General features: G+C 42.3%; 3 protein-coding genes across 14 annotated transcripts in view; 1 reads left to right on the top strand and 2 right to left on the bottom strand.

Moving 5' to 3' along the window:
- CEP89 (centrosomal protein 89) overlaps nucleotides 1-11926 on the bottom strand; it is a 96053-nt gene extending 84127 nt beyond the window's left edge. For 4 of the 8 annotated variants that reach the window (XR_010318916.1, XR_010318917.1, XR_010318915.1 and 1 more), the window contains exons 1-2: nucleotides 11749-11924; nucleotides 9538-9644 (exon numbers count right to left, since the gene is read on the bottom strand). Coding sequence is in view for 3 of the 8 variants with exons in the window: in XM_064274098.1 (XP_064130168.1) it covers nucleotides 9538-9644; nucleotides 11749-11787 (146 nt within the window). In the remaining 5 variants the exon portion in view is untranslated. Of the gene's footprint in view, nucleotides 1-9526; nucleotides 9661-11748 lie in introns of all 8 variants that reach the window. The other 4 variants (XR_010318918.1, XM_064274099.1, XM_064274101.1 and 1 more) reach the window with 3 other exon arrangements.
- A 150-nt stretch (nucleotides 11927-12076) lies between these two features.
- On the top strand, nucleotides 12077-16731 carry FAAP24 (FA core complex associated protein 24). Of its 5 annotated transcripts, none has more exons than XM_003416380.4 (5): nucleotides 12077-12159; nucleotides 12470-12588; nucleotides 12697-12836; nucleotides 13037-13189; nucleotides 15067-16731. In XM_003416380.4, the coding sequence occupies exons 1-5, from the start codon at nucleotides 12140-12142 to the stop codon at nucleotides 15313-15315; spliced, it is 681 nt and encodes a 226-aa protein (XP_003416428.1). In that variant the 5' UTR covers nucleotides 12077-12139; the 3' UTR covers nucleotides 15316-16731. The 5 variants fall into 5 exon arrangements, with proteins under 5 accessions (XP_003416428.1, XP_023411413.1, XP_023411411.1 ...); XM_023555645.2 differs by having other exon boundaries at nucleotides 12078-12159; nucleotides 12755-12836; XM_023555643.2 differs by having other exon boundaries at nucleotides 12105-12159; nucleotides 12365-12588; nucleotides 12755-12836; nucleotides 13042-13189.
- The window catches only part of RHPN2 (rhophilin Rho GTPase binding protein 2), a 59011-nt gene continuing 53052 nt past the window's right edge, over nucleotides 15847-21805 (bottom strand). The window contains exon 15 of the mRNA XM_010596115.3: nucleotides 15847-19859. Within this exon, the coding sequence (XP_010594417.2) occupies nucleotides 19602-19859 (258 nt within the window). The 3' untranslated portion in view covers nucleotides 15847-19601. The remainder of the gene's footprint in view (nucleotides 19860-21805) is intronic.

Below are 21805 nucleotides of genomic sequence, written 5' to 3'. Positions count from 1 at the left end.
CTGTACCACGGTCCTGTCCCTGACGCTGTGCACCCACTGCACACCAAGCTACCACCTCTAGCTCCCTAAAGAAGAGTCCCACTCCCAGTGCCACGAAACGTATAGTGGGAAGGGTCCTGTGCCCAGCACTGCAGGTCTTCCATGGGAGCCTGACTCATCCCACCCACCTGCAACAGGAAGCCACAACAAGCCAACTGTTGTTCTTAGGAGCTGTAGAGTCGATTCTGACTCGTAACGGCCCTATGCACACCAGAACGAAACACTGCCTGATCCTGTGCCATCCTTATAATCATTGTTATGCTTGACCCCATTGTTGTAGCCACTGTGTTAATCCACCTCGTTGAGGGTCTTCCTCTTTTCCGCTGACCCTGTACTTTACCAAGCATGGTGTCCTTTTCCAGGGACTGATCCCTCCTGACAACATGTCCAAAGTATGTAAGATGCAGTCTCCCCATCCTTGCTTCTAAGGAGCATTCTGGTTGTACTTCTTCCAAGCCAGATTTGTTCATTCTTTTGGTAGTCCATGGTATAGTCAATATTCTTCACCAACACCACAATTCAAAGGCATCAATTCTTCTTCAGTCTTCCTTATTCATTGTCCAGCTTTCACATGCATATGACGCAACTGAAAATACCATGGCTTGGGTCAGGCGCACCTCAGTCTTCGAGGTGTCATCATTGCTTTTCAACACATTAAAGAGGTTCTTTGCAGCAGATTTGCCCAATGCAATGTGTCTTTTGATTTCTTAACTGCTGCTTCCAGGGGTGTTGATTGTGGATCCAAGTAAAACGAAATCTTTGATAACTTCAGTCTTTTCTGCATTTATTATGATGTTGCTTATTGGTCCAGTTGTGAGAATTTTTGTTTTCTTTATGTTGAGGCATAATTCATACTGAAGTCTTTGATCTTCATCAGTAAGTGCTTTAAGTCCTCTTTACTTTCAGCAAGCAAGGGTGTGTCATCTGCATAATGCAGGTTGTTAATGAGTCTTTCTCCAATCCTGATGCCCTGTTCCTCGTCATACAGTCCAGCTTCTTGGATTATTTGCTCAGTATACAGATTGAATAGGTACGGTGAAAAGATACAACCCTGACGCACACCTTTCCTGACTTTAAACTACACAGTATCCCCTTGTTCTGTCCAAACAACTGCCTCTTGATCTATGCACAGGTTCCTCATAAGCACAATTAAGTGTTCTGGAATTTCCATTCTTTGCAGTGTTATCCATAGTTTGTTAAGATCTACACAGTCGAAAGTCTTTGTATAGTCAATAAAACACAGGTAAACATCTCTCTGGTATTCACTGCTTTCAGCCAGGATCCATCTGACATCAACAATCATATACCTGGTTCTATGTCCTCTTCTGAATCTGGCTTGAACTTCTGGCAGTTCCCTGTCTATATACTGCTGCAGCCACTTTTGAATGATTTTCAGCAAAATTTTGCTTGTGTATATTAATGATATTGTTCCATAATTTCCGCATTCAGTTGGCTCACCTTTCTTGAGAACAGGCATGAATATGGATCTCTTCTAGTCAGTTGGCCAGGAAGCTGTCTTCCATATTTCTTGGCATAGATGGGTGAACACTTCCAGTGCTGCATCAGTTTGTTGAAACATCTCAATTGGTATTCCGTCAATTCCTGGAGCCTTGTTTTTCGCCAATGCCCTCAGTACAGCTTGGACTTCTTCCTTCAGTACCATCGGTTCCTGATCATATGCTACCTCTAGAAATGGTTGAATGTCGACCAATTCTTTTTGGTATAATGACTCTGTGTATTCCTTCCATCTTCTTTTGATGCTTCCTGTGTCATTTAATATTTTGCCCATAGAATCCTTCACTATTGCAACTCGAGGCTTGAATTTTTTCTTCAGTTCTTTCAGCTTGAAAAACGTTGAGCATGTTCACCCCTTTTGGTTTTCTACCTCCAGCTCTTTGCACATGTCATTATAATATTTACTTTGTCTTCTGGAGCCGCCCTTTGGAATCTTTTGTTCAGTTCTTTTACTTCATCATTTCTTCCTTTTGCTTTAGCTGCTCGATATTCGAAAGCAAGTTTCAGAGTCTCCTCTGACATCCATCTTAGTCTTTTCTTTCTTTTCAATAACCTCTTGCTTTCTTCATGTATGATGTCCTTGACGTCAATGCACACCTCGTCTGGTCTTCAGTCATTAGTGTTCAACGTGTCAAATCTATTCTTGAGATGGTCTCTAAATTCAGGAGGGATATACTCAAGGTCATATTTTGGCTCTTGTAGACTTGCTCTAATTTTCTTCAGTTTTGTCTTGAACTTGCATATGAGCAATTAATGGTCTGTTCCACAGTCGGCCCCTGGCCTTGTTCTGACTGATGATATTGAGCTTTTCCATTGTCTCTTTCCACAGATGTTGTTGATTTGATCCCTTTGTGTTCCATCTGGTGAGGTCCATGTGCATAGTCACCGTTTATGTTGGTGAAAGAAGGTATTTGCAATGAAAAAGTCATTGGCCTTACAAAATTCTATCATTCAATCTCCGGAATTGTTTCTATTACCAAGGCCATATTTTCCAACTACCAATCCTTCTTCTTTGTTTCCAACTTTTGCACTCCAATCACCAGTAATTATCAATGCATCCTGATAGTATGTTCAATCAATTTCAGACTGCAGAAGCTGATAGAAATCTTCAGTTTCTTTATCTTTGGCCTTAGCGTTTGGTGCGTAAATTTCAATTAACAGTCATATTAACTGGTCTTCCTTGTAGGTGTATGGATATTATCCTATCACTGACAACGCTATACTTCAGGATAGATCTTAAAATGTTCTTTTCGATGATGCATGAAACACCATTCCTCTTCAAGCTGTCATTCCTGGCATAGTAGACTATATGATTGTCTAATTCAAAATGGCCAATACCAGTCCATTTCGGCTCACTAATGCCTAGGATATCGATGTTTATGCATTCCATTTCATTTTTGACGATTTCTAGTTTTCCTAGATTCATACTTTGTCGTACATTCCAAGTTCCGATTATTACTAGATGTTTGCAGCTGTTTCTTCTCATTTTGAGTGATGCCACATAAGCAAATGAAGGTCCCGAAAACTTTACTCCATCCCCATCATTAAGGTCAACTCTATTTGAGGAGGCAGCTCTTCCCCAGTCGTCTTTTGAGTGCCGTCCACCCTGGCGGGTGCATCTTCTACCACTATATCAGACAATGTTCTGCTGCTATTCGTAAGATTTTCACTGGCTAATTCTCTTGAAAAGTAGACTGCCAGGTCCTTCTTCCTAGTCTGTCTTAGTCTGGAAGCTCAGCTGAAACCTGTCCTCCATGGGTGATCCTACTGGTATCTGAATACCGGTAGCATAGCTTCCAGCATCACAGCAACACGCAAGCCCCCACAGTACGACAAACTGACAGACATGTGGAGGACCAGCCAACTGGTAGCTCTAAAACCACAGGCAGATCTCCTGGGCACAACATGAGGAGAACGACACCCATACCCTTTCTGGCACAACAGAAATAAGCCTGGGAAACTCCAAGCAGACGCCTGACAGCTGTCCCAGCATGCAACACAGACCACCGTACATAATCAGTCAGGCCTGACACAGAGAGGACCGGAGAACCGTGGTTTGTCCTCCACCCCAGCCCCCACTGATGCAGGAAATGCACCAAGCCAGCAGGAGGCTCCATAATCAGAAACGAATCTCCTCAGCAAACATCGAGAGCCACTGCCTCTACCCCTTCTAGCACGACAGAGAAAAGCCTAGAAAAACACCTAGCGGTCACCTGACAGCTGACTCAGGGTGCAGCGCAAGACACAGTACATGAACAGCTGGTCCAGACACAGAGAGGTGAGGTTAATGTAGTGTGGATCCCAAGACACCTGGGCAAGCTAACCTTGGACAGTGCAGCTAACTAGTATGGCTATGATGGGAGTTCCTGTGAACCAAAAGAAGAAGCAATGAGGAAGAAGGGCAATCTAAAGAAAAGAGTAGCACTGTTCACAAAAGCAAAAAAGATGGAAACAACCTAGGCGCCCATCAACAGATGAACTGATAAACAAATTATGGTACACACACACAATGGAATACTACACAACGATAAAGAACAATGATAAATCCATGAAATATCTCACAACATGGATGAATCTGGAAGGCATTATGCTGAGTAAAATTAGTCAATCACAAAAGGACAAATAGTGTATGAGACCACTATTACAAGAACTCAAGAACAGGTTTAAACACAGAAGAAAACATTCTTTGATGGACATGAGAGTGGGGAGGGGGGAGAGGGGAATTCACTAACTAGATAGCAGACAAGAAACATCTTAGGCGAAGGGAGGGACAACACACAATACAGGGGAAGTCAGCACAACTGGACTAAACCAAAAGCCAAGAAGTTTCCTGAACACATTCAAACACTTGGAGGGACAAAGTAGCAGGGGAAATGGTCTGGGAACCATGGTTTCAGGTGACATCTAGGTCAATTGGCATAACAAAATTTATTAAGAAAATGTTCTACATCCCACTTTGGTGAGTGGCTTCTGGGGTCTTAAAAGCTTGCGAGCTGCCATCTAAGATGCATCAATTGGTCCCAACCTACTTGAAGCAAAGGAAAACGAAGAACACCAAAGGCACAATGAAAATATTAGCCCGAGAGACAAAAGGGCCATGTTAACCAGAGACCCCATCTGCCTGAGACAAGAAGAACTAGATGGTGCTCGGCTACCACCAATGACCACCCTGACAGGAAACACAACCGAAAGTCCCTGATGGAGCAGGAGAAAAGTGCGGTGCAGAACTCAAATTCACGTAAAAAGATCAGGTCTGACTCTAAGACATGGCCCCCGAATGCTCTGTTAATCCGGAACTAAAACCATTTCTGAAGCCCACTGATCAGGCAAAGATTAGACTGGACTATAAAACATAAAATAATACTTGTGAATAGTGTGCTTCTTAGTTCAAGCAGATACACGAGACCAAATGGGTGGCTCCTGTCTGGAGGCAGGATGAAAAGGCAAGAACAGACAGGAGCCGGTTGGACGGACACGGGTTGGTGGAAAGGGGTAATGTGCTGTCACATTATAGGGATTGCAACTAATGACACATAACAATATGTGTATGAATTTTTGTATGAGAAATTAACTTGAGCTGTAAACTTTCACCTAAAGCACACAGAAAAGAAAATAATAAGAGGCCACTCCCCAAACTTATCAAAGCAAAAGTAATACTAAATAAATAAACCTAATGATCCACAGGCAAAAGACAATAAAAGTATACAAACAAACAGGAAAGCATGCAAATGGACAAAACAAGAGGACAGAAATTGTCCCTGGGGAAGGGCAGATGATGGAATTACCCAACAAAAATTTCAAAGTATTAGTAGTATGTATGCTCAAAGAGACAAAGGAAAGTAGGGAAACAAAAGGAAATCAGGAAAACAATTCAAGAGCAAAACAAGAGTTTCAATAAAGAAATAGAAATCTTTAACCACTGTGCCACCAGGGCTCCAAGAATTATAAATCTTAAACAAACAAAAAACACAATTAGAAATACTGGAGCTTCCAGACTAATACTAGCAGACTATCCAAGGCTATTGCCCTGAGATATTCTTCAAACCTTGAACTAAAACTATCTCCTGAGGTCACCTTTTAGCCAAATAGATAAGCTCACAAAATAAAGAATATCACCGTGAGTACTGTGTTCCTTTAAAAAATCATCCATATGAAACCAAGTGGTCAACAGCTACTTTAAAACAAAGATGAGAAGTTAAGGGGACACAGAAACTAGATTACTGGAAACAAAACAACCAGAACAGAAATAACGAGAACGTTCACACATTGTGAAGAATGTAACCAATGTCACTGAACAGTTTGAGTAGAAATTGTTGAATGAGAACCTAATCTGTTTCACCAAAAACACAATAAAGCATTATTAAAAGAAAATAAAAGTACTGGAGCTTAACAATAAAATAACAGAAATGAACAACATCACGGGAGGGCTCAGAAGCAGAATCAAAATGACAGATGAGAGAGCCAGCAAACTCCAGGACAGGGTCTTTCAGATTGCTTAATCTGAGAAACAAACAGGAAAATAATGGAGAAAAGCAAAGCCTAAGAGATGTGTGGGTAACCATCAGGGGAATAACTTACACACTACGGGAGTGCCAGAAAAAGGAGAGAGAGCGAATGGGCTGAAAAATAATTTTTAAAGAAATCATGGCAGAAAACTTCCCAAACAGGTCTTAAAAGCTTACGAGCAGCCATCTAAAACTATTGGTCTCTGTTTGTCTGGAACAAAAGCGAAAGACGGAAAACCAAGAATCAGAGAAGGAACTGGGGTACAGAACCACTGTCTCCTCTACCCTGAGACCAGACTACATGGTGCCTGGCTACCGCTATCGAACTTCTGATCAGAGACACAATAGATGGATCCTGATAGAAAGGGAGAAATACGTGGAATGGAACTTCAAATTCTTAAAGAATCCAGACTTACTGGACCTATTGAGGCTAAAGGAGTCCCCAAGACTATTGCCCTGAGTTACTCTTAAAACCTTGAATTGAAACTATCTCCTGAAGTCACCCATAAACTAAACAATTGTTTAGCTCAAAAAGTAAGGACTGTCACTCTTGAATATTGCTTCCTTTTTAAAAAATGATCTATATAAGACCAAGAAGGAGCTGGTGGTGCAGTGGTTTAGCACTCAGCTGCTAACTGAAAGGCCAGCAGTTAGAACCCACCAGCTGCTCCATGGGAGAGAGGTGTGGCAGTCAGCTTCTGTAAAGATTTACAGCCTTAGAAACCCTATGGGGCAGTTCTACTGTCCTATAAAGTTGCTATGGGTCTGAATTAACTCAGTGGGAAGGAGTATATAAGACCAAATGTACAATAGCTATTTTAAACCACAGACAAGAAGGTTGGTTGGGAGGGGAAGGAAGTTTAAGTAAATGGGAGTTAAACAACCAGAACAAAAATAACAAGGATGTTGACACAATGTGAAAAATGTAACCAATGTCACTGATCATTATGTCTAGAAATTGCTGAATGAGAGCAGGTCTTGCTGTGTACATTTTCACCAAGAATAAAATATTAATTAAAAAAAGAAAACTTTCCAAACATTATGAAAAACAGGAACTTTCATATCCAAGGAGTTCAGTGAGTTCCACATAGGATAAGTCCTAGAAGAAACTCACCTAGGCAATCAAAGTCTTGAGAACCAAGGAGAAACAGAAAATTTTGAGAACAGCACGAGAAAAGCAAAGTATCACATACAAGGAGTTCCCAATAAGATTAAGTGTGGCTTCTCTTTAGAAACCATACAGACAAGAAAACAATGGACAACATGCTTAAAGTGCTGAAAGAAAAAAAAAACAAAACTATCAGCCAAGGATAACATACCCAGCATAGTTTTCATTCAAAAGTAAGGGAGAAATTAAGATATTATCAGATAAACAAAAACTAAGGGAATTTGTTACCACCAGACCAAACCTACCAGAAATACTAAAGGGAGTCCCCTAGAAAAAAAAATAACATTAAAGAGCAACCTGAAATGATACATATGGGAGGGGTGGAAATTCCATTAAAGGGAAAGCACAACTATAAAGATCAGGCCTGAGATATTCTTGGTTGGTAAATACAATGGGCACATCCTTCATGCTATACAACGAAAAAATCACAGGGAAAAAACGAGCAAAGTAGGAGCTTGTGATGGTTAAGGTTATGTGTCAACTGACTAGGCCATGATTCTTAGTGGTTTGGCAGAAATTATGTAATCATCTTCCATTTTGTGATTGATGTGAGCAGCCAATCAGTAGAAAGGGAAGCTTCCTTGGGGGTGTGGCCTGCATCCAATATATATAGATGTTCTGGCAAAGCTTGCCCTCTCTGGATCCTACTTCTGACTCATCGTCCTCTAACCTCTGGTTCTTGGGATGTGAACCAGCAGCCTGCAGTCTAACCTGACAATCTGGGCTTCCTCAGCCCCTGCAACCACATGAGTCAGAAGAAGCCTCCAGCCTGACTTCTGACCCACAAATTTGCGACTTGCCAGCCTCCACAACTGCGTGACCCATTTCCTTGAAATCTCTCTCTCTCTCTCTCGTCAAAAACCATCAAATTATGCATTTTAAATATGTTCAGTTTATTATACCAATTATACCTCAATAAAACTGTTTAAAAAAACATAAATGACTGTCTAAAGCAAAAAGAGTAACAATGTATTGTAGGGTTTATAACATACAGAATTAAAATGTACGACCACAGGATGGGAAGGAGGAAATAGAAGCAAAGTGATGTAAGGTTCTTACCCTGTACGTGAAGTGGAACAATATTAAAGATTGATTTTTTTTTTTAGAAATAAAAAATCTAGAAATATGTCATATTGACCAAAACCATGTTGATTATTTTGGGGTTAAAAAGATTACCATCCAAGAAGACTACAGAGGGAGATTTTCTAAAGAGCCTACAGCATACTTGCCATTACATGATCTGTGTTTTATTTGCTGTTCTGATTTATAATGGAGTGTAAAGCTAACCTGCTAGCTGCTACTGCTGCTACACTGAAGTCCCAACAACACAACTTAAGAGCTGTTCACACAAACACTGAAGAGCTAGACTCATGCTTGTATCCCCACAATGTCACCATTTGCCAGCCATGAGACTTTGGGCCAGTTATAAACTCAAAATAGAGTTGACACCAGGATCTCTCTGATAGGGTGGTTGAGTAATGACGTAATGCCTCTTACGCACTTACCAGAACACTTGGCACAAAGTAAACACTAATAAACGTTGGCTACTATAGGGTCGCTATGAGTCAGAATTGACTCAACGGCAGTGGGTTTGGTTTTTTTTTAATTCTTGTTATCAAGATTGTACAAAGGATGCGACAAATATTAAAAATATTTTAAAGGGTTTTTTTTTATCAGGAGGTATACAATATTCTAGTTTTGGAGAACACTTAAAAAAAAAAAGGTACCACCTTAGAATGAAATTAGGTCTTCTTCATTATTAGTAGTTAAGGTAATCTGTTTTGTAGGTTAAAATCAGGCTAAGAATCTTGGTGGTCACAGGCTGGGTCTTAGGTATACCTAAGTATGAAAGAAAGCGTTTATTTGCTATGTTCAAAGTACTGGTGGATGGGGACTCTCAGGCCTTGGCAAGTGAACATGCTTCCCCCTCCTTCCCGCAAAGCAGCTCTTTTAAAAGGCAGGGTTGTATTTAGAAGGGAAATCTTGCACAGAATTCAAATTCCTTTTAAAGTTGCTACTAATCTGAACATTTGGAGATTTAATACTTTAAAATTTTTTTTTAATATTAATTGCATTCAGTTAAATGCTTGAAAAGGATAGATCCCAAGTAAGTCCATTATCACTTGGAAAAACCATGTTAAGTGTTTCCTTATGGAATTGTGATAAGCAGTTCTAAGGACATGCTTCTATCTACCTTATGCGTAATTTTCTTGCCAGGGTAGGAACAGTTCCTGGGGGCTGGCACTTGGTGGTGAAGCAGAGGTGACCTCAAACAGAGGCAACCTCAGTGCCTGCTCACCTGAAACTCACCTTGGTCTCTCTGGAGAGGGGTTAGGGCTGCGAGGAGGAGGTGTGCGGGGCACAGCTGGCTTCGGCGCGATGCTGGCTGCAGGGAGGAGGCCATGGACGATATGCTTCTATAAAAAATGATACCTGGTGGAAGTCATGGCAGCGAGAGGGTCACCTGGGCTCTGCCACCACTGCCTTCCTCTGCTCTCTGTTTACCCTTCTTGGTAGCACCTATCATCCTGCCCCAACAATTTGTTAGTTTACATGTCTACCCCCTGGGAGATGTTCAAGGACAGGCAACACTTTTACTCACCTTTGAATTCCCAGGGGTGGCACTTAGTAGGTCCTTCAGAAAGGCCTGGTGAGTTGTTTTTTTTTTTGAAAGAGTGAATCCTCACAGCATGCTAAACATTTCTCAGTTGTACCACTATACTCGTTTTCTAACTATGGGCCCCTGCTACCGCTCCCTAAAACACACGACGATCCCATCTCTACTTCGCACTGCAGCCCCGTTCTCTCAATGACAGGTTAAGCTTGGCAGGGAAGGCCACTATAAGTTGGCTCTGACCAACAGACCCAGCTCCATTTCTTGCTACTCGCCTCATCCCTACACTCATTCTCTACGCTTTAGCACTCAAAATTGCCTTCCATTTCCCAAGCAGTAAACAATTCATTCTTTTGGGGGCCTTTATATAGGTATACTGTTTTCTCCACCTGGAATTCCCTTTCTTTACTCCCCCTAACACCCAGGTCAACTCTCCAGAACAACTTAGCTGTCCTTTTCTGGTACACACTTCTACAGTAGTGCTTGTCTTACCATTCTGTGCTGAATTAATTATTGGTCTGTCTACAATCTAGACAGGGTAGCCATAGGTTGTCAATCAGTCTTGGGTACACATCAGGAACTCAATAACGTTTACTGCTTTGAATAAAAACTCAGCAAACGTACTGACTTAGCAAAATTGCAATGCAAAAATACACTTCAAGAGTATGCATGAAAATGTTAACAGTGGTTTTCTTTGGACGGCAGAGTTATATGTAACTGTGTTTTCATATTTTTATTATCTCTGTTTTCTAATTTATCTACAATTAGTGTACATTACATTGTTAAGAAAATTAGTTTAAAATAGAAACAAATATCCTTCAGTTACGTCTTCATTGCTTCTCAGCATTCACCTGTCTAAGGTGACTTCAGCACTCAGCCGCAGAACTGGGCATGCAAAGCCAAGTCGGGCATGTTCTCACACCCAGCTCTAAAAAAATTCAAGAGCGCCCTTATCACACTGCTTTTCTCGTTTGTGGAGAACTGAATGTAAGCAGCTGTGGGGTTTTGCAGGACAAAAATGGAAAAGGGAGACAGGAGCAAGGGAACCCAGGCTGTACAGAAGTGATTATGATGACGAACTGTAGGCTTAGAGCTGGAAGAGGGCAGCCAGGGCGTGAGGGACGTGATGCTCCGTGAAAAGTTGGCCGTACTGATAAACTGTAAGTTCCAGGGTTGGGCAGGAGGAGGTGTCAACTGACTGTTGGGGTCTGGATACTAGAGGTGAGTAGAAAAGACCGGGGGTGTGGTTGGAGAATAAGACTGTGAACATGAGCATGCAGGCACAGGGTGGCCATGGAAAGATCTGGAGGGAAAGCATTTCGCATCCCAGGCAGAAGGAATAACAACGACAAAGTCCTGAAGGAACAGAAGGAAGGCCGGTATAGTTATGGGTGTGGTGGCGGGGGCGGGGGCGGGGGCTGCGTTGGGGTCTAATGAGGGGAGAAGCACGATCAGATTTAAATTGTAAAAGAATCCCTTTGGCTGCAATGTGGAGGACGGACCTAGGGGAAGGGCAAGAGTGGAAGCAGGGAAACTAGTGAGGAGCTGCTGCAGCATCCAGGTGAGATGCTGGAGGCCAGTGAGGCAGCTTCGAGATATATTTTGCAGTAGAATCGATGGGACTTGCAGATGGGGCGTACTGGGAGGAGGGGGAGGCAGGAATCAAGACTGTTTCAGTCAGTAATGAACTCCCCGGCACTGGAGCGAACGTTATAGAAGAAACAGGGTGATTCCTGTCTGACTGTGGCCACCCCTGGGATAGAGGATTCGACAGAACACCAAAAGTCAGGGCTCCTCCAGCTGAAAGCTACTTCCTCTCCAATGCTACGTTGCCCCAATCTCAGGCTAGATCCTAAAAGTGCTCCAGGCCCTCACCCCTGGAGCGGGACAGGCGAGTATCTACTTACAAACTGGCTCTTGCGGCCCCTCTGAAATCCCAGAAGCATCCTTGCGGCTGGGGACGACCAGACCAGGGACCGCACAGGCTCTTACCGGAGCCCGGGACCGGTCCCTACACCGGGCTCCCCTCACTCTGGCCTAGCCACAGACGCTTTTTCTTCGCCACGGACTTAGCAACAGCCTTGTCTGCCATTGGCTCCGTTTTCACCTTGACCAATCAAAGCCAAGCTTACTGCCATGCCCGTCGCTCTTGGCAATTAGTGGGTACCATTCAAATCTTCACCAATGCGGAAAGAGTCCGCCTCCCCGTTCTCCTATTGGCCACTTCAGATGTCCATCTGTAACACCATAGCCAATCCGGCGCTCTGAAAGACGGAGAGCAGGGGAGATGGAGGAACCATGAGCGGACGCGGCCCCAGGTAATGTCTGTCCCTGGAACCCCTCTGTGGGGACCCAGGCGGCGTCCCGGCTGTTTCGGCCCCCGCCCTGGTCTGGACTGAGGAGCCACAGCGCAGACCGAGCTGGGGTATCGGGGGGGTAGGCAGGTGACGAAAATGCGGGACACGCCACCTGGAGAGGAATCCCCTGATTCTTAGCCTTTGCAAATAACTCCATCTTTTAAAGAACACTCTGCAGACGGGAACCTGCCAAAGAGGCCCCGGTTTCGAGGGCAACTTGGGCCGTGTGCACAAGAACCTATCCAGTGCTATTTTGCATTTCCCTCATTAGAGCAAAATCACCGATGGAAAGGACCAACGCTGATGACACAGGCCCCATACACGTGCCTTTTGGGTACGTTGTGGCCAGTGAGAAATGGCGTGGGTCCGAGCTGGCGCAGGGGTTGCAAGGTCAGTGGGCTGCCCTCTGCATAATCCTGTCCCCCGCCCCGCCCCACTTTTTTAAATGTCCAACACTTTTCCTCTAAAGCTCGCGGAAATCATTTTCTTGTCTTTAAGGGAAAATTAAACTCCTTTTTGAGGATTGCCTGACACCGGTAGATTTTTACTTGTCTAGCAGATCCTGCGTTCTTTATATCACGGAAGCCGATTTGGTGGCGGGAAATGGCTACAGAAAGAGGCTTGTTCGGGTTAGAAATGTAAGTACTGAATGAAACGAAACAGAAATGAAAATTTACTTGTATCTGGCCGTTTCCCCATTCCTTGGAATAATTTATATGAAACCATTGGCCATTCCAAACCCTTTGCCTCCTCCTTTTCCTGAAATCAAGGAGTGACGTCTTTCTTAGAAGGGATTTTGTTACAAAATGGTTTATTGTCTAATTTTTCTTCTTTGAAGTCCAGTAATCTTCAAGGGATCATACTAGTTGAAAAGACACAGATGAGTGAGCAATACTTCCCAGCTGTACAGAAGTTTACTGTCCTGGACCTTGGGATGGTGTTGCTTCCAGTGGCCAGCCAGATGGAAGCATCCCGCCTCATTATCCAGTTAGTAAGTACTGACACCTTTTCCACAAAGCTCTTGCAGCTTACTGCTTTGCTATATCATTCCATATGTTGGTTTATAAAACCTTTTTGAGAAATTTAAGTTCGGAAGCTGCCTTGCAGCTAGCTGAGCCTGCAGCAGCCCATTTTAGGCACCTGTATAATAAAGTGAAGCAGTTGGAAACCGGATTTTAGACTCTCAGGTGGTGGTGACTGTCATTCATTATTCTGCACCTATGCTGGTGATGATGTCAACTAGCATCTGCTCAGCCTCATCCCCACGTATCTTTTGTTAAGCAAGCATCAGGGCATTTCTATGTGGAAGTTTATAATTTTTTTTTTAACTGGTTCTCATTGTCGTCACTGATTTTAACTTGGCTGCAGTATCTTCTGGGAAATGTTATCTGTGATGCCTAAGACTTATTTCAGACTTATCAGTCAGAATGTAGGGATAGGGCCTGAGCATCAATTTTTTGTTATTATTATTATTGTACTTTTTTTTTTTAATTGTTTTAGGTGAAAGTTTACAGCTCAATCTCTCATTCAAAATTTTATACAGTGTTTTGCGACATCAGCTGCAGTCCCCACGATGTGACAGCATACTCCTCCTTTCCACCCTGAGTTCCCTGTGCCAATTCCTCCAGTTGCTGTCCCTTCCTGCCTTCTCGTCTCACTTTTTGGACAGGAGCCTCCCATTTGGTCTCGTATGCTTGATTGAACTAGGAAGCATGTTCCTCACATGGGTTATTTTTTTTGTTTTATAGGCCTGTCTAATCTGTCTGAAAAGTGGGCTTAAGGAATGGTTTCAGTTCTGGGTTAGCAGAGTGTCCGGGGGCCATAGTTTTGGGAGTTCCTCCAGTCTCTGTCAGACCAGTAAATCTCTGGTCTTTTTTTTTTTTTTTGTAAATTTGAATTCTGTTCTACATTTTTCTCCTGCTCTTTTTGGAGTGCTCTGTTGTGATCCCTGTCAGAGCAGCCATTGGTGGTAGCTGGGCCCCATCTAGTTCTTCTGGTCTCAGGCTGGTGGAGTCTCAGGTTCATGTGGTCCTGTGAGCTAATATTTTCCTTGTGTCTTTGATTTTCTTCATTCTTCTTTGCCCCAGATGCGATGAGACCAATAGACATCTTAAGACAGCTGCTTGCAAGCTTTTAAGACCCCAGACACGACTCACCAAAGTGGGATGTCGAACATTTTCTTTATGAACTGTGTTATGCCAGTTGACCTAGATACCCGCCATGACTATGGTCTCCAGCCCCCTTTTGTTGTTTTTAAATCTCCCTCTGATTCCAATGTGCTGCTAGCGTTGAAAACCAAGCTGGAAATGCAAACAGCCCCCTATTATCACAGATCCCTCTCTGCTCCCTCTACACCCCTTGCTTCACTATCCCTAACTTCTTCGATAAAATGCTTCTTTGTATAACCACCACTAACTGAAACCTGGATTTCTCCTTTGCTCAGCAAACTTCCTCCAGGTCCCATATCAAGCAGACCCAGTCTAGATATGGCTGTCATTTAATCCTATACAGTTGAAAAGTTTCTTTATGAACCATAGGAAAGTGCTTGGATTCCTCAGAGTATGTTTTTCATTAGTTTTGTCCTAAACATTCTGAAAACTCAAGTTTTTGTAAATTTTTTGTTGTTAATCTCTTAACTCTTTTGTATGGTCATATGGTTCAATTTTTCAGTAACTTTTTTTGCTGGTATCTGAAAAATCATATTCATGATAGATGAAGACGTGAAAAGTAAGACATTTGCATTTGCACCTGTAAGTCACACTGAACCAAAGAGAAGAAATAAATTTCCACAGAACAAATTTTAAGACGACAGCCCATCCTCTAGAGGGCGCTCATGTGCTTTTCCCCGCTTTTTAATTTCCTGTTCAGGTCCAAGAACAAACCAAAGAGCCCAGTAAGAACCCTTTTGTCAGGAAGAAATGCACTGTGCTCTCTGAGCCATCCCTTCTTCGAACTGTGCAGCAGATCCCAGGAGTGGGAAAAGTGAAAGCTCCCCTTCTGCTTCAGAAATTCCCGAGTATCCAGGAGTTAAGTAATGCATCCATCCACGAGCTGGAGCAAGTCGTTGGACAAGCAGTAGCACAGCAAATTCACACATTTTTCACACAGTCCAGGTGACGGCTCTCCTTATGGCATCTACTACATTTTCTTCTTCAGACCAGAAACTACATAATTTTGTATTTAAAAGTCAAGAAAAAGTATTTCCTCTCACTGAAAAATGAGGTGCAGCCTAAATGAGGCCTCACTCTATGGGTTCCAGCTGTTAAGTTAGTGGGCATCAGATGGCACTCCCCTCATTCTTCTAGGATGAAAAGGGCCTTTGGGGATCTTCCTAAGACAGTTTAATTTAGGGACTCTTATAGAAAAATGAGGTGCAGCCTAAATGAGGCCTCACTCTATGGGTTCCAGCCGTGAAGTTAGTGGGCATCAGATGGCACTCCCCTCATTCTTCTAGGATGAAAAGGGCCTTTGGGGATCTTCCTAAGACAGTCAGTTTAATTTAGGGACTCTTATACTCAGCAGGGAAACCCTGGTGGCATTGTGGTTAAGTGCTACAGCTGCTAACTGAAGAGGTCAGCAGTTTGAATCCGCCAGGTGCTCCTTGGAAACTCTATGGGGCAGTTCTCTGTCCTGTAGGGTCGCTATGAGTTGAAATTGACTCAACGGCCGTGGGGTTTTTTTTTTTTTTGGTATACTCTGCAGAAAACCAGCCTGGGCAGATTTTAATGTGTGACCTTAACCTACATCTACCATGGAAGGTCTTCTAAAGCCTCAGGTGTTGGATGTGACCATCTAAAGAAAACAAACCTACAATTGAGTACTATAAGCCCCTTGTCCCTGGTGTCAGTGCTGCTGTTGTTCAGGTCTGGTCTAAATATACCTGTGCTTTGAGGCTGCCAATGTAAATAAACAATTGTACTGCCTTTTCTTTCTTTTTTGGTAGCTGTAGTTTGTTTATAGCCACTAGGCAGGTCTTCTGAACCCAGTGCTTTAAGAAAGCCTGCTGTCTGAAATTCCCATTTAAAGGTAAGAAACTAATGCATGAGAGAGGAAAAGAACGTGTTTCTACACGTACGACCCTACAAAGGCTGGGTACACACAAAATAGCCAGAGCAGCTGCATCCAGTGAGGGGAACTGGGGGCTGGGGACTGAAAGGTAAAATGGCCAAAGAATAAGTACGATTAAAGATGTCATGTTTTAAAAGGTACTAAGATAACTTGAAAGCTCTAAGTTCCGCTTTGTGAAATGCTAGTCATTTTTAAAAACTCAAACAATAGAAATATTTTGAGCATTAGGCTAGAAATCATTTGAAAGAGGAAGGAATTAAAATGAAATAAAAGTAAAAAACATGAACTTGGTAAAAAGATGTAAACAACTGAAGGGCCCATCAATGGATAAATGGATAGAGAAAATGTGGTACATACACACAATGGAATACTATGCAGCCATAAAGAATGGTGAATCCTTGAAACAACGTGGATGAATCTGGAGGACATTATGCTGAGTAAAAAAGTCAATCAGAAAAGCACAAATGTTGTATGATCTTACTTTTATAAGAACAGGTATACATAGAGACCAACATTCTTTGGTGGTTACCAGGGACAGGTGGTGGGAAGAGGAAGATTTGTTCCCTAGACAGCAGACACTTGTTATTTTTGGTGATGGGAAATGTAACAGCAAATGTGGATGAAGTGTGTACATTGAGAGCAGGGTAAACAATGTCACTCAGATATACACAAGAAAAAAGGACCTTTTTTGGTAATTGCTATGGCATATATATAATTCTCCAACAACCAAAAATATGCGGGTATTATATATACATATGTGTATAGGTATGAATATGTGTGTATATAGGTGTGTGCATATGTGCGTATGTGTATATATATATTCACATATATAATAGACCACATAGGGGACACACAGATACTTCTTAGACATAACCAAACACCTCACAGGATTGGTTTTCTGGGTTTGAAAGCTTAGGATGATAGTCTCGTGGGACAACTCAGTCAGTTGGCATTATATAGTTCATAAAGCTTATGTTCTACATCCTAGTTTGGTAGTAGTGTCTAGGGTCTTAAAAGCTTGTGAGCTTTTAAATGATGTCACTAAAACGTACGCAAGAAAGAAGGGCCTGTTGGTGATTGCTATAGCATATATAATTTTGAAACAGCAAAAACAACCAAAGTACCTATTTGCAGGTATATACGTAGGCATATATGTGTATGTTGTTGTTAGGTGCCATTGAGTCAGTTCCGACTCAACAATCTTATGTACAACAGAGGGAAAGCTATGGATACTTCTTAGATATAACCAGATGGCTTGCAGGATTGGATTCCAGGGTTTGAAGGATTAGGACCATAGTCTCGTGAGATGTCTCAGCCAATTGGCATAATATAGTTCAGAAAGTTATATTCTACATCCTAGTTTGGTGAGTAGTGTCTAGATCTTAAAAGCTTGCAGCCATCTAAGATAAAACTATTGGTCTCTACTCATCCGGGGCAAAAGAGACAGAAGGAAACCAAAAATTTGGAGAAGTAACTAGTCTACAGGACTAATAGTCTACACAAACCACGGCCTCATCTACCTTGAGACCAGAAAAACCAGATGGTGCCTGACTACCACTACCAGCTGTTCTTGATAGGTGGACCCTGATAGGATGGGAGAAAAATGTAGAACAGAACCTCAAATTCTTAAAAAAATTCAAACTTACTGGACCAGTTGAGACCGGAGGACTCCCCAAGACTATTGCCGTGAGATACTTTAAACCCTGAACCGAAACTATCTCCTGAGGTCACCTTTCAGCTAAATAACAGACTGGCCACAAAATAAAGAATATCACCCATGAGTACCGTGCTTTCTTTAAAAAATCTTAAATGAGACCGAACAGTCAAGAGTTACTTTAAAAACAAAGATGAGACTACGTCAGAGGGCAGGGAAACTAGATCACTAGAAGCAGAACAACCATAACAGGAACGATGTTCACACATTGTAAAGAATGTAACCAATGTCACTGAACAATTTGAGTAGAAATTGTTCAACGGGAACCTAATCTGTTGTATCAGCTTTCACTGAAAACACAATAAACTATTATTTAAAGAAAAAAACATTAATTTGGCATAAATGCGTTTATTTAAATATTTATACAGACATGGCCCTAGGCGCAGTGAATGAACTTTCCTAAAGGTGGTTGCTTGTCTTTCAATATTGCACAATAGAAAATACTTAAATTCTTATTAATTTACAAAAATTAGATTTCAATGCTATGTTTTTTAGCTATATACGTGTACCATGTCAACAGTGAGTCTTAGTAGAATCACAGCATCATCCAACTTAGAGCGAGAGAAATCAATTGGCAGAATGTTGTTTTTAAAAGTCAAAGAGCTCTGAACTTGAGTCATTTACATCTGTATCTGAAAAAATGTGAAGCTAGTTTTTAACTCAAGACTCTTAAAATAATACGGTTATGTACGCTCTACTTTAAACAAAATGAAAAATGTTTTGAGTATCAAACAGAATATTATCTACCTTGTAGACAGCACCTTCATCTAACACTGCCACTGTGTTAGCAGTTTTTAAATGACATGAAACTAGAATAAAAGCTGCTCCTAAGGTGTTTTCATTGACTAAGTCATGACGAATTTGGCACTAGACTTTACCTGGAAGTAGCATTCATATTGTGTGGAAATAATAGTAAAGTTTTGTCATAGTAGATTAATGAGGAAGCAGCTCTGTGGAACAGTTTTTAGTAACACTAATTTAAGACTCTGACTGTAGTCCCTTGGCCTGCCTGAATTCAGGGGTTGTCTGAATTCTATGTTAAAGATCTCTTACCCAAGCCTGGAAGCTTACACATAGGACTAATGTAGGTAATCCAAAATTAACCCTGGAGGTGACTAAAAATCATAATCGTAATCAGTAAACAGGCATATTTTCGACACTATTCTATTTACAATACTTTATAGAATAAATAACTTGCAGCAATATCAAAAAACCAAACCTATTGCCGTTGAGTCAATTCTGACTCATAGTGACCCTATAGAAAAGAGTAGAATTGCCTCATAGGGCTTCCAAGGCTGTAATCTTTATGGAAGCAGACTGCCACATCTTTCTCCCATGGAGCAGCTGGTGGGTTCAAACCACCAACCTTTCGGTTGGCAGCCGAGCACTTTAACCACTGTGCCACCGGGGCTCCTCATACAGCAACATATTGACACTTGAATCAGTTTGTCATCCTCAAATTTCTAGAGGTTTCTAGTTACTTCCCTTCAGAAAGAAATACCAATAGCAAGTTCAGACTAAGTAAACAAGATTTAAGACAGAAAATTTTCCATTCTGGCACAAATATTAAGGCCACGTCAGCACTCAGAAACGTTCTGGGCCTAAATGTTGTTTCCTCACATTAGTACAAAGAACTGTCGGTGTTGAGAAGGCTGAAAGAAGGGAGTTTCTTCTTGACATTAGGCCTCGCAACCCCAACAGATGGAAGGCACATGGTGCTGGCGGACTTCTGCCTGTTCTTGTTGGTGCCCCAACTCAAGAAGGAGAGCTTTTTAGAGATTTTCTTGGTTTTACCAGTTTTATCATCATCATCAATGGCCAAACAGATCATGGAGTAGGTCTTCTGCATTCCCACAGAGTATGTGGCACACTTATTATGCTGCACATAACAAAAGGAAGAAAAGAGGTATTAGAAGTTCAAGATAACAAAAATAAAAACAAACCCATTGCCATCGAGTCAACTCCTACTCATAGTGACCCTTTAGGACAGAGTAGAACTGCCCCATAGAGTCTCCAAGGAGCGCCTGGTGGATTCAAACTGCCAACCTTTCAGTTAGCAGCCGTAGCACTTAACCACTGTGCTTAACCACCAGGGTTTCCAAGATAACGGGTGGTTGCAAAGTTCGAGATGCACATTCTGTACTGACAGGACCTCCTTCAAAACCAACTTGGTATAATTTGGAACTCAGATGACTAACACATATAGAATTAGGCTGTTAAAAAGAATGACAATTTTTCAGGAATATACTTAGTAGTGGTAATTTAGGCTTAGTGACCCTTACTCATTTTTTAAGGTTATTACATTTGAAACAGTAGCATATACTTATGGTAAACAAATGGAAATGTATACAGTGAATAGTGGGTCTCCCTCCCCCTTGACTTCCAAGCCCCTCCCCTAAGGTAACCACTATTCGTATTATCCTTCTAGAGATACTGTGCACACAGAGGCATCTGCACTGTGTTACCTTCTAGGAATACTGTGCACACAGGGGCATCTGCACTGTGTTACCTTCTAGAGATACTGTGCACACAGAGGCGTCTGCACTGTTACCTTCTAGAGATACTGTGCACACAGGCATCTGCACTGTTACCTTCTAGAGATACTCTGCACAGAGGCATCTGCACTGTCATCCTTCTAGGGATACTGTACACACAGTACACACACCAGTTCTTAAAAGGAATAGACCACACACACCACTCTGCACCCTACTTTCTTCACTGAACATGTCTTGGATGATCGAATCCATGGTGAAGCTACTATTAGCTTTTAAAGGACTGTGCAGGCTCAGACAGGAAATGAGGAAACTTTTTTCCTAAACACTTCCATGTGGGTTATGACCTGCTTCTTAAGGTTTGCCTCACATCAAGATTGAGTCACTCACCAAACATTTACTGAGGATCAGCTGTGTTCCAGGGACTGCAATCAGGCCATTCATATAAATATACAGACAGTATATCTAAAGTGGTCAGGTACATTGTTCATAATATAAATCGTAAGAAGAAATTGAGCTATGCAGCAATAGAACGGGTTGTTGTATGATGCCAAGTTGATTCTGACTCATAGTGACCCCACAGAACAGAGCAGAACTGCCCCACAGGGTTTCCTAGGCTGTAATCTTTCTGGGAGCAGATCACCAGGTCTTTTCTCCCGCAGAGCAGTTGGCGCGTTTGAACCACAGACCTTTGGGTCAGCAGCCCAGGGCTTAACCATTGCACCACCAGGGCTCCTTTATAACAGGGATACTTCCTATATTATGCCCCTCTTGAGTTTGCCTCCTTTGGATGAAGATGCCTCTCCCTTTTCTAGAAAACTGACTGTTAATCCCAACATGCTTGACAGGCCACATACACCATCATTAAAAATAAACCATTCTGGAGGAAGAATTTCTTTCAACGTGAACCCGCTCATAGTCCGCTGTGCACCACTGCCACCACTCCCTTACAAATGCCTTCAATTCTCTTCCTCTTCCTCACTCATCTGGCAAAATGTCAGCTCTAGTTAAACCCCACCCTCTGACCTCCAGGCCTGCATCCAAACAGCTGCACATTGCTGGAAGACACTTACCAAGCTGACTGATTCCCTAGAAATTCTAACCCCGACCCCAAACTTCTACTAGGCACCCCGTTACCTGACCATCTTACTACGTTTCCCTAGTGATTCCACTCCCTTTCCCCCTAGATGCCTGTTGCTTACATCCTCTTCTCTCCTCAAGCCACTCACATGGCCTCAGGACATACTCGCCTTATTCTTAACTATCTGTCCCCAAAGGCCAAGCCCGCCCTGTGTGTCAGATCTCACACCTGCGAGATCTTCCAGGTGTCCCC

The sequence above is a fragment of the Loxodonta africana genome, chromosome 21 (assembly GCF_030014295.1).
Source record: "Loxodonta africana isolate mLoxAfr1 chromosome 21, mLoxAfr1.hap2, whole genome shotgun sequence".
NCBI classification, from domain to species: domain Eukaryota; kingdom Metazoa; phylum Chordata; class Mammalia; order Proboscidea; family Elephantidae; genus Loxodonta; species Loxodonta africana.
Note: the sequence above shows the minus strand (reverse complement) of the source record. Positions and strands in the feature narration are given on the sequence as shown.